The sequence below is a fragment of the Lepus europaeus genome, chromosome 19 (genome assembly GCF_033115175.1).
Source record: "Lepus europaeus isolate LE1 chromosome 19, mLepTim1.pri, whole genome shotgun sequence".
NCBI classification, from domain to species: Eukaryota; Metazoa; Chordata; class Mammalia; order Lagomorpha; family Leporidae; genus Lepus; species Lepus europaeus.
This window is the reverse complement of record NC_084845.1, coordinates 15,012,764-15,024,382: the sequence shown is the minus strand read 5'-3', so window position 1 is coordinate 15,024,382 and position 11,619 is coordinate 15,012,764. Positions and strand designations below refer to the sequence as shown.

The following is an 11,619-nucleotide window of genomic DNA, read 5'->3' as shown; positions in this document are numbered from 1 at the left end:
TTAAAAAATGTATTTATTTACTTGAAAGGCAGAGTTAGAGAGAGAGAAATCTTCCACCTGCTGGTTCACTGCTCAACAGATGGAGCTGGGCCAGGCTGAAGCCAGGAGCAGGGAACTCCATCTGAGTCTCCCACGTGGGTTGCAGGAGCCCAAGCACTTGGGCCATCTTCTGTTACTTTCCCAGGCACATGAGCAGGGAGCTGGATCAGAAGTGGAACAGGGGCCGGTGCTGTGGCGCAGTGGGTTAACACCCTGGCCTGAAGCACTGGCATCCCATATGGGCGTCGGTTTGAGACCTGGCTGCTCCACTTCTGATCTAGCTCTCTGCTATGGCCTGGGAAAGCAGTAGAAGATGGCCCAGATCCTTGGGCCCCTGCACCAGAGTGGGAGACCTGGAAGAAGCTCCTGGCTCCTGGCTTCAGATCGGGACAGCTCCAGCCATTATGGCCAACTGGGGAGTGAACCATCAGATGGAAGACCTCTGTCTCTCTGCCTCTCCTCTCTCTGTGTAACTCTGACTTTCAAATATAAATCTTAAAAAAAAAAAAAAAAAAAGGAAGTGGAACAGCCAGGACTGGAGCCAGTGCTCTTATGGGATGCTGGTGTCATAGCTGCCTAACCTGCACCACACACATCCAACCCCAGGACAAGGATTCTATTCCATCTTCTTCAGTGTCAACCCCTGGTCCTTGAGTCCCTACTCATAAAAGTCACTGTTTGTTAAGTGAATGGCACAGATCTGCTCCATTACTGGGTATTTCGGAGATCCCACCTGTTCTGTTTGCTGGTGATCCCAGGGAGACCCTGTCGTCTCCTTGGTTGTGGGCAGACTTGGCCTGACATTTGAAACGGGAATTTTCCCTAAACCTAGAGTTTCCCCCAGAATGAGCTGTTTCCCCCTTTTCCTCAGGAGCAAAAAACAGCTCTTGGTTCTCTTTGGAGACCCACCCCTCCCCACGTGAGTCCACATAGTTCAGGCAGGGCTGACTGCAGCCCCCAGCAGAGGACGGGCAGGTGACCCAAGCCACAGGAGCCCATGCTGGGCCTGGGTTGGAACTAGAAAGGGAGGGTGACACTCCTGTTGGCTGCTAAGTTGGTGGGATGTGTACCTGGAGGTTTTATGGGGCGCGCCTATCACCACTGGGATAAGAATGACGCTAAAAAGGACAAGAGGAAAGAACTGTGGGAAGGAGACATCATTTGAGACCCTGGAGGTGGCTGTGCCTGAAGTGTTGCCCGTCTCAGTTACCCACAAAACCCAATTCCCATTTCCGTTTGAAGTCAGAGAGAGCTGGGCTTGAGTCACTTGGCCCGTGGCTCCCCCTCTCTGAGCGTCCATGGTGTGAGACTGCAGACAGGGGATTTGGTAAGCGCACAGCAGGAGCTCAGCGCAGGGCTCCTGCTTCTGTTCTGGAGTCCAATTCTGCCCGCCTCTCCCCCCAATATCGGAAGCTTGGCGGAGTCTTAGGATGGAGCCCTGGCAATTCAGCCTGGTGTTGTCAAGACTCCAGGAAAGGCTGGTGCCGCGGCTCACTTGGCTAATCCTCCACCTGCAGTGCCAGCATCCCAGGTTCTAGTCCCGGTTGGGGTGCTGATTCTGTCCCGGTTGCTCCTCTTTCAGTCCAGCTCTCTGCTGTGGCCCGGGAGGGCAGTGGAGGATGGCCCAAGTGCTTGGGCCCCTGCACCCGCATGGGAGACTAGGAGGAAGCGCCTGGCTCCGACAGCCATTTTGGGGGTGAACCAACAGAAGGAAGACCTTTCTCTCTGTCTAACTCTGCCTGTCAAAAAAAAAAAAAAAAAAAAAACAGCAAAGGGGTTTCACGGTCCTGGGCTAGGGATGGCCCCGCTCAAGAGCCTACCTCGTAGAATGTTCAAACAGAGCACCTGTGTGGACACAAGCCAGGGGCTGAGGAGGTCACCCATATGGCCCACACCCTGTTGTACCTGCCTCTAGCTTGCTGTGGGGAACACCTGTGATTCTTTGCACAGGTAGGGTGGGGCCTTCATAGCTGGGACAGGTGAAGTGAAGAGATGGACACTGATCCATCAGTGCCACAATTTCTCCATGGAACGACTTCGAGTGTGTGCCACACAGCTGCCAGACGTCCCCAGTGGGATGGCACCCCAGGGACCCAGAGCAGCAGCCTCCTTAGCTCACCCAATACTGGCCTCCCTGCCATGGCTCACTTCCTCATTCCGCTGCCACTGTTCCGAGTACCACCCGCCAAGTACATTACTGAGGCTTGAATCCTCTTGTGTCAGGATCGAGGCGAACCCCACCCAAGATGGGTCGATGCAGTGCAGTGTTCTGTGCTCCAGACGCGGGGGTCTGTGGCAGGACTGTCCAGACACATCAGGGCTGCGTGCCGCACTCCGGGGACTCAAGCACCCAACATCGTCACACTTGCTTGGACAGTGACCGTTTATTCCTCGTGTCCGGGCTGTGCCCTCAGATTGGCGGGGGACCGTTGACATAGTCGAGCACCAGGTAGGGTGTCCTGGCCAGTCGAGCGTGAGAGCAGCAGGGGCCTCCTGACGTGGGCAGGAACAATGTGGCACCCACCAGGAGCAGGAAGAGGAGAAGGAGAAGGAGGAAGATCGGAGGCCGCCTGGGTGTAGGAGCCGGCACTCTAGGAAAGGAAACGCACTGTTAACTACGTGGGTGAGCAGCCACTATGAACCCGGCCTCCCACACCCGGGACCCCTCTTTCAAGCACCTCACCCAGAATCCACTTCCAGCAGACGGGGAGCTGCTTGCCTCTTCTTGTCCTGAGGGTAGACAGCAGCCGGCAGCAGGATGGGTGGAAGTGACACTTATGTGGGCTACCACAGACCCCTGGGTCTCGTCTTATCTTCCCTCCTTTCCTGGCACCCCAGGACTCCCCATGGCCTTGCAATACCCTCCAAGTAGAGTAGCTGTTTGGGCCTATCCCTCACCCCCCTTCCCCAGTTGCTCAGCAGGGGAAGGGGGGCCATGCCTCCCCATTTTCAGATTCCCTTAACTCCCGTGGTTGGGCACGTGACCCAGGCCTGGCCAATCAGAGCGCTCTGATTGGTTCAGGGCACAGATGTTGACCCAAACCAGGCAGCTGGGAGTCAGCCCCAGGGTTTGGGCTGGTGCCAGTGGGAAGTGAACGGGTAGCAGCTGGAGCAGCCATTGTGCGTCCAAGAGCCCAACAGAGGGAGTTGCCCTGGCGGCAAATGATGTCCTGCATTCAGCAGTGCCTGGACTTTTCCAAAGTGGGTTGGGTTTCTGTCACTTGCCATCGAGATTCCCAAATGCTACACCTGGCTGAGGACCTGCTCACCTGAGGCTTCCGGAGCAAGGAACGTCTTCGGTGACGTGGCAAGTGTTTCTGGTGGCTGAGACCCGACATGAGCATGTCCTGTGGTGAGGGAGGGGTAGGTGGTTCTTGGAGAATCAGCCACAAAGAGAATCGTGGCCGGAGAAGGACCATGATGGGGGGAGGGGTGTCAGAGAGGTGCGATTCTGGGGGAACAGCAAGATCTCATGGGAAAGATGAAGAGGGGGCAGAGCCAAAGAAATCGAGAGAGGAGAAACATTCTCCACTCATTCAACAAATATTTAATGAGTGCCTGTTACATGCTAGGAACGAGCGATACCATGGGGATGGCAAGTCAGGCAAACTCCTGGCCTCCATGGCGCTTGTATTCTGGCAGCAGACAGACACAATAAGGAATAAATAAATGGATAAGGTCAGGCTACAAGCAGTGCTGTTAGGACAAAGAGCAAGAAGATAATGACAGCTAATGTTTGCAGGCCAGGGCAGGCCTCCCTAAGGGGGTGACATTTGAGGAGAGACTAGAGGAGTGGGGCCAGGGGGCGCAGTGCAATCAGGGGCAGGGTAGGAGGAAATGGGGTTAGGGAGGTCGTCAGAGAAAGACAGGAGAGAGGCAAAGGGTGAGACAGAGGGAGAGACAGGGTCAAAGAGAACCAGATGGAGGGAGGGACTCCAAGAGACTTGGAAAAGCAGAGTTAGGGAGAGAGAGAGAGAGAGAAACAGAGATCTTCCATCTGCTGTTTCACTCCCCAGATGGCCACAATGGTTAGGGCTGGACCAGGCCAAAGCCAGGAGATTCTTCCAGGACTCCCACATGGGAGCAGGGGCCCAAGCACGTGGGCCATCTTCTACTGCTTTCCCATGCACAACAGCAAGGAGCTGAATCAGAAGCTGAGCGCCAGGACTTGAGCTGGTGCCTCTTTGGGTTACCAGTGTCCCAGGTGGTTTACCTGCTTTGCACAGTCCCCGCCCTGGGGATTGCTCTTACCTCAAAGCCTTGTCCCCTGCCCTGGGGCCCCCTGTGGCCACACAGCTCACAGGGAGCCCCTGGAGTCCAAGTTGTCCTTTGCCTCAAGGGCCCCAGGCCCCCAACGTCCCCCGCCGGGTCCCACTCCAACTCTGCAGGAGTGAGGAGGCTACTGGATGCCCAGGGTCCCCAGACCCCACCAGATCCTGGCCCGTCTGAGTCTCCCTTGGCTTCCAAGTCCTGATCCAGCATGTTGGCCTCCTCGAACACCTGGGTCAGAGAACAGGGGTCACCGGAGTTGGGAGATTGGGGTTGGGGCCAGAGACCACCAGGGTGGGCCATACCAGGCTGTAGCTGACCAGCTGTGTCTGCAGCTGCCAGAGCCGTCGGAAGATGGTATCTCGGTGGGCTCCAAGGGCCCTCAGGATCTGCTCCAGGGATGCCCAGGCCCTGGGTTCACTCCGCTGTGCCAGCCCCTCACCAAATGCCAGCAGTGCATCCACACGCTCGGCTGCTCCTCGCAGGTCTGCTTGTAGGGCCTGGGAACATACGCATGGACGCCACCCCTCACACCAGGGACACCAGAGACCCAGAACCTGCAACTAGCACCTCCCCTTTTTCCTATCCAGAAACCTGGAACATGTAATAAACTCGTTTCCCACCCCAGGGGCTAGCAGAAAGCAAGCACCCATGCCTGGGGCCCTGCCCACCTCCCCAATATCCTGGCCTCTCACCACCCACCTGCAGCCGGACCGTCATGCTCTGGGCCAGTGTCCAGGGCCCCAGACCTCGCTCCAGGTCCTGCAGCCGGAGGCCCAGCCCCAACAGGCAAAGGTGCAGGCTGTCCTGCTCAGCCTCCAGTACCTCCAAGCCAGAGACGGGGTGCTGGGAAACACAGGGGGGCCGATCAGGCCAACAGCCAGTGAAGACATTTTCCTCCTTCCCCTGGCCTCCCCTCTCCTGCAGGCCCCGCCTTCTAGACACTTCCCTGCAGCAGAGTCCATCTCTGGCTCTGCACCTGGGGCCTGCTTAGCGGTTCCAGGCCTGGAGACACTGAATTCAAGGTCTCAGGTTTCCAGGGCTCCTAGAAAGCTGGTTATGTGGTGCCTGGGGAGGAGGCGGTAGAGCTGGGTACCTCCAGGAGGAGTGGGGTTGCACCAGGCCCAGTGGTGAAATATTGAACTGCTTCTGTGCTGATTGGGAAGGGATGGCTTCCAGGATGCCCCTCCCCCATCCCCAATACCCTCCAGAACCATTACTTCACCCACAGCAGGGAGACCAGACTCTGAGGGTCAGAGAGGAGGTAGGGGCTGGCCCAAGGGGTCTGTGCCACCTCAGCTCACCTCATGGTGTTTGTCCTCAGCTGAGTCCTCATGGGAAGAGGGCATTGACAACCTTGGGGGGCCAGCAGTGGGCTCAGTGCCCCTCTGCCCACCCTGGAAGTGCTCAGGAGCATCCAAGGAGTCCAGCCCCAGCTTCTGCTCTGACCTGGGAAGTGGCAGGCATCGACAGGTCCCCGAGTGAGATTTGGTGCCTCATTTCCCACACCACCCTCACTCCATCCCCAGCTCTGCTCCCAGATCTCCAGGTGATCAGAGCCATAGAACCTCCCACCCTTGCATGGCTCCTGCCACTGCCGCCACCCTCTTGGGACCAAGTTAAAAACCCCAGTCCCAACCTGATCATCTCCATTCCTGAAGCTGGGCAGCCGGTGTATCCAGCAATGTCCGGTTTTCCAGGCGGGGGTGTGAGGGCCTCTGAGAGGGGCCTGGGGCCCAGAGGTGGGGACAGCGCCATAGCTAGGGGTCTAGGGACAGAGTCCATGAGGCCACCCAGTAAAAGCCTTTTCCCTAGCCAGGGTGTTGTCCAGATCTCCACTGGACACACCCAGGCTTTACCTTGAGGGGCCCCAAAAGCCCAAGGGCAGGCCTGGCCCCACCCCTTCCAAGAGGAACCTGGACTCAGGTAATTCGATGCTCGGCTCAGGTGACAGCACAGCCACTTAACTCCTTCCTTCCTAAAGGGACCAGTAGCTATGCCTTCCCAAATCATGCCACCCCAGCCCGATATAATGCTGGGCTCCAGATATCATCCCCCACACACCCAGCCCCTCAAGAGCCACAGGATCTGCTGCAATTGGTGACCCATCCATCCGACCTCCAGGGCCCAGACACAGTGCCCCTTGGGAAGCATCTGCCACCATGCCCCCTGCCCCCAGTACAATCTAAAAACCAAGGAAAGATATGTTTCATTTATTTGGAATGGAATCTCCTGTGGTTCCTCCAAAGCTATTGGGGAAATAACCAGTGTGCTAACTCTGCCCCAGAGTTCCAAGGTCCCAGGAGTACGGCAGGCCAGAGGGGCCAGAGCCCACAAATCCCAGCAGGCCCTGGTGCATGGCGGTCACTTGCTGAGCAGGAGGCCGGTGCGCAGCACACGGGGCACGCGGCGGATGGTCAGCGAGACACGGGTGCCACGGTCCAGGCGGGCTCCGGGCAATGCTGATGGGCAGGCAGCAGCATTGCATGGCAGGGAGGCGGCCTCGAGCACGTCTACATGCGTGGCTGCGATGCCGTGGAGGAGGCGTGTGTAGGCAGTGCCACGGAGCACCAGCAGGCTGCATGGTTCCAGCAGCAGCGAAGTGATGGGCCGGGGCGTGGGCCGGGGCTGCAGGGCAGGTTGATGGTCAGTGGCTATCCAGGTCAGAGCATGGGTGAGAGGTGTCAGGGGACAAGGGTTAGCTAGTCCCCAGGGACGAAGGCTGAGGAACAAGCATGCCTCTCAGAGGGAGGCTTTTGGTGATTCAGGAGCAAAACTCCAGAGAAGGCAGAGGCCAGTCCCTCGAGAGGGGACAGGAACCAGGCTGCTGCGGGGGGTGTCAAAAGGTCAGCAGGTATCTCACAGGAGCAGCAGCTGGGGTCTCCAAGGGGTGCAGGCTGGGACAGGGGGATCAGCAGTACCCAGAAAACCCAGGGCTGAGGGCGTGGCCAACACCAGGAAGAGGCGGGCACAGTCGTGGACATCAGGATGTCAGAGGACAGTGGTGTAGCAGAGGGGGTGTCACAGGATCCAGGAGCACGCAGGGCTAAAGAGGAAGCCCCAGGGAGCAGCCACGGCAGGGTTTCCGGGGAGTTTCTATGAGCATGGGGCTGTCAGAAAGGCATCCCTCGGTGGTCAGAGAAGTTATTGCCAGGATATGTGGGAGTGGGGCCTGAGCAGCCAGTCATGATATTTCATGGGGCCAAGGAGAATCTGGGGTGTCTCATCCTGCAGACTGCATTGCTGGAGTGACAAGATGTCAGTACAGGGGTGCCCTGTGCAGTGGGGAGAGTCAGGACGACTGGAAGGGTGCTGGGGCACCCATGACTGAATGACACTGAGGGAGTTCAAGGATATCAGTGTCTGTTGGAGCCTTGTGGGCTATATGGAACACTCAGCGTGTGTGTAGGGTGTCAGGTGGGGGCACTGGGGTATCTGTAGCTATCACAGAGTCTAGGGTACCCTGCAAGCAGATGTGCTGGGTGTCTGTGATGAGGGGTACACCCCATGAAAAGACAAGGGAAGATGCTTGGAGGGTGCCCCGAAGCACCTGGGACAGCCTCGGAGAGCCTACCTGTTCTGTAGGGTCATCGTCCTCCAGGCGCCGCGGCTCATAGAAGTCCAGCACGGTGTGGGAGCCCAGGCTGATGGTGCTGACGGTCGGGTAGTATAGTGGTCCATCCTCATGGGGCTGGGGAGTGGGTGCCAGGGCTGGGCAGGGCGGGAGTTCACACCCCCCCCACCCTCTGGGCCACCCAAACTGGCCCCGGGGAGGTGAATGCGTGGCTGGGGAATGGCTGCTTGATGAGCATGAGGGTGAGTACACACGGTGCCCTGCTCCATGATGGCTCAGGGGCCTGGGGGGAGGTCGTTACTGCGGGGGTCAGGAGGAGGGCGTGTGGTTACCATAATGCCCTCCCCAGGCAGATACTGGTTCACGAGGACATGGTTAGCTGGGAGCCCCCCAAAAAGGCTGAGGTCAGACACTTTGTCCACGTAGCGCTGGAGCCATGGGGGCAGACGCTCAGGGACCATCCCCCGGGGATGGGGGAGCCCGCCTAGGGAGTGCAATGCGGTCCTAAGGGAATCCAACCAAAGAGGCCTGGCATCTGGAGCCCTCATTGAGGGTATCCAGTGATTGGAAGCACCCTGACCCCACCAAGGGCCCCTGCCCCTTTAGAGATCACCAATGGACCTTTCTAAGAACAATGGACACTCCGAGATACTCCCAACTCATCAGGAAATCCTTAACCTCTTGGGACCCCTACTGAGCCCTCAGAACCTCGCCCCCGGCCCTTGGGACCCCATGAACCATCACAGACAGCTTCCACCCCAATACTTTGAGATGATCAGACCTAAACCTCCTGCCCTAGCCCACAACCCTGAGTCACCCATTTCCCAGCCAAGGACACTTACCCCAGTTCTGTAGCTTCCTCCCAGAGAGCTGGGTCCACTTTGGCTTGGGGGCATTGAAAACCTAGGAGGTGGGAGAAGGGGTCACTCCATTCCTGGACCATCCTTCCATGATTCTCCCACCCAGGCCAGGGGTGAAAATGGGTCTTCTCAGTGCCTGTGGGGTCATTCACAGGACTTCGCTTCCCTTCTTTCCTGGGGAGGCCTTTGGCCATAAAGCCCACCTGTGTCTACAGGGATCAAGGAAAGCAACTGCAGCCTGCCTCCCCAGAGCTTGTGGCTGGGTCCTTCCGGCCCAGCAAATAGTCTGCGCTCTAATTTCCCAATTCCTGGGCTACAGTATGAGGTCTGGAAGCTCCTTGTTCCTTTTGCCTGGGGGAGGAGGTGTGGTAACTGGGCCATCTCAGCACAGCAGAGAAAGGACTTTGAAAATCTTCCACTGCCAACATCCCAATGGGGCCAGAACGGGCTATCTCAGTCCAAGAAGTCTATACTCTAGCTGATAATCTCCTCACTCCTCATGGTTACACAGTTGGACTGGGCTATTTCAGCCCAAGCTTTCTAAAATATATCAACTTTCCCCCAAGAACACAGAGACTTGAATGGGCTATCTTATATCTCTCAGCGCATCAGTATGTGTTTTGGGGCCAGCATCAGGGTACAGCAGGTTGGGCTAAAACCTGAGATGCTGGCATCCCACCTGAATGCTGGTTCCAGTCCTAGCTGCTCCACTTCCAATCCAGCTCCCTGCTACTGTGCCTGCGAAAGCAGAAGATGGCCCATGCGCTGGGGCTCCTACATCCACAGGGGAGAACCAGAAAAAGCTTCTGACTCCTGTCTTTAGCCTGGCCCAGCCCTGGTCATTACAGCAACTTGGGGAGTGAACTAGCAGGATGGGATGGAAGATTCTCTCTCTCTCTCTGTTCTCTTCCTCTTTCTGTGTAACTCTGACTTTGAAATACATAAATAAATCTTTAAAAAAGGAAAAGAACGGAGTAGCACCAGGCTAGCTCAGCATAGGTAGCCTGTGTCTGGTAACACTGTTCCTAAGACTTTGGGTCAATGCTGACATTTCTTAGCACACGGAGGAGTTGCTCTAACGCTTTGACTCCTTGGCTATCTCAGCACAGAAATCTGAACACCAAATTCTTCATTCCTCAATCTCAAGAATGTGACCTGTGCTATCTCGACCTGTCTGTACAGCTTCCTTTACTCAAAGACAGCAGGACTGAGCTATCTCAGCACAGGGAGAAGGAACGCTGAAACTTCCCTTCCTTCTGAGACTACGGAGTTGCACTGTGCTGTTTCGACACGAGGAATCTAATCTCAACAACATCCTCAGTTTGGAGGATGGGGTGGGATATCTCACAACAGAGAGTTTCAACACAACACAGCACACAAGACAACCACCACCTCCCTTCTAAGAACCAGCTTGGCTTCCCCTAAGCCTCTAGAAAGAGCTCTTTTGGATAGGTCGTAGCAAATCTTGAGAAAGGACTAGGAAGGGTGGGAGTACAGGTGCTGGGTGTCACTCTCCTTCCTGCCAGTCTTCCCTGGAACTCTGGGGGTTCTCATGCTGGGGCTGTGGGTTGGGTAGAGGTATGGGAAGAAGGGGCAAACAGACCAGAAGGGTTTTGGGGTCACCTGTCGAAGCAAGTACTCCTCCTCTTCCTTGGAGATGAAGTCAGGCACATAGTAGATTATAGGTGGTGCCTAGGATGGAGAGATAGCCCTGAAGGTGTGGCCTTTCAAGCTACCCATCATCACTGAGCGACCTCTCCCTCAGCAGAGAGGCTTAGGACGTCCTCAGACAGGCCAGGATCTGAAGTCAAAGGACCAATGTCCATTCCGGGGTGAGGGTGGGGATGGGGTGGATTATAAGGTTAAGAATGGATTTGGAGGGAGGGGGCAATCCCAAACCTGGAATCCAGGAATCAGCCTCCCCATCCCACCCCACCTTCACCCTCTGCATCCCCAGGCCTGACAACCTGCTCCACCCTGAATGGTTCTAGGGCCGGGACCCTGGCGTCCTGCTCCTCCATCGACTCCAAGTCCTTGCACCCAGTCCTGTGGGGGAGGGGAGGGCACACTGAAGTCACTATGCCTCCCGCCCTTAGGCCATGATCCAGCCTTCTGCCCATCATGGACCACAGCCCTCTTGTGCAATTCACTTGCCTCTAAAACTTGAGCCCTCAGCATCCCAGAAGCCACACAATCGCTCTACACAATGAACATTCATTTGCTCATTTGCACATTTGCTCTCTCAACCCTCTCAGAGAATATCCTCGGCTCCCACACAGGGAGCCTCCTGAGAGCCCCCTTCAATCCTGCGATCCTGAGCTCGGCTCTGTGAACTCTCAGGGCCCCGTCGACCCCTCCTCCAGCCTCAACTCCTTTCAGATCCCCCATTCTGAGCACCCTGGAACCCCCGATCGGAGCCTCCTCAGACATGCCCACTCCCAGCCGCCTCCGATCCTTCCCCCAACGCTCGCTGCATTCCCTCGGGTTTCCCCTCCCGAGCGCCCCTTCACTCGAGCACCCTTGGACATCAAGCCCCGAGCCTGGCTCCCCTCAACCTTCCCCTCCTGAACCCACAGTCTCCCGACTCTGAGACTTTTAGGACTCTCGGCCTCCATGGACCCCCACTCTGGATAGCCATCTCTGCCTCTGCCCGTTCCCAAGACTGACCGTCCACCAGTGTCCCCTCCAATTTCCAAATTCAACATTCCCAACCCCTGCCCAGCCACTTCCGACCCACCTTACTGACGCAAAGCGTCCTCAGACCAATGGGAACTCTCGATGGCCCTAAGGGCCCGCCTTCCACCCAATCGGTGCTCTCACTCTTTTGGCCCGCCCCTTCACCCTCGCTCAGTGATAGGCTGCGTCTCTGGCCATAGG

General features: G+C 57.0%; 1 protein-coding gene across 7 annotated transcripts; it reads right to left on the bottom strand.

Moving 5' to 3' along the window:
- Positions 1 to 414: 414 nt before the first annotated feature.
- Positions 415 to 11,469, bottom strand: LOC133748150 (alpha-ketoglutarate-dependent dioxygenase alkB homolog 6). Of its 7 annotated transcripts, none has more exons than XM_062176742.1 (13): positions 11,410 to 11,469; positions 10,710 to 10,788; positions 10,346 to 10,434; positions 8,725 to 8,785; positions 7,883 to 8,019; positions 5,948 to 6,076; positions 5,613 to 5,757; positions 5,011 to 5,154; positions 4,614 to 4,808; positions 4,291 to 4,539; positions 3,309 to 3,386; positions 2,723 to 2,769; positions 415 to 2,630 (listed from the first exon to the last, which is right to left on the bottom strand). In XM_062176742.1, exons 1-13 carry the CDS (start codon positions 11,445 to 11,447, stop codon positions 2,450 to 2,452), a joined length of 1,572 nt encoding a protein of 523 aa, XP_062032726.1. In that variant the 5' UTR covers positions 11,448 to 11,469; the 3' UTR covers positions 415 to 2,449. The 7 variants fall into 7 exon arrangements, with proteins under 7 accessions (XP_062032726.1, XP_062032728.1, XP_062032730.1 ...); XM_062176744.1 differs by having other exon boundaries at positions 7,883 to 7,961; positions 10,366 to 10,434; XM_062176747.1 differs by having other exon boundaries at positions 2,545 to 2,630; positions 2,718 to 2,769.
- Between the last annotated feature and the right edge of the window lie 150 nt (positions 11,470 to 11,619).

What these genes read in the sequence shown, in the direction of transcription:
- LOC133748150 (XM_062176742.1), bottom strand. Translation starts at nt 11,447, where the DNA reads ATGTTGAATTTGGAAATTGGAGGGGACACTGGTGGACG. An exon ending in GGAGGGGACACTGGTGGACG is followed by an intron (nt 10,789 to 11,409) that starts GTCAGTCTTGGG and finishes CCTCCCCCACAG; the next exon opens with GACTGGGTGCAAGGACTTGG. An exon ending in GCAGGGGACAAGGCTTTGAG is followed by an intron (nt 3,387 to 4,290) that starts GTAAGAGCAATC and finishes CCCTCACCACAG; the next exon opens with GACATGCTCATGTCGGGTCT.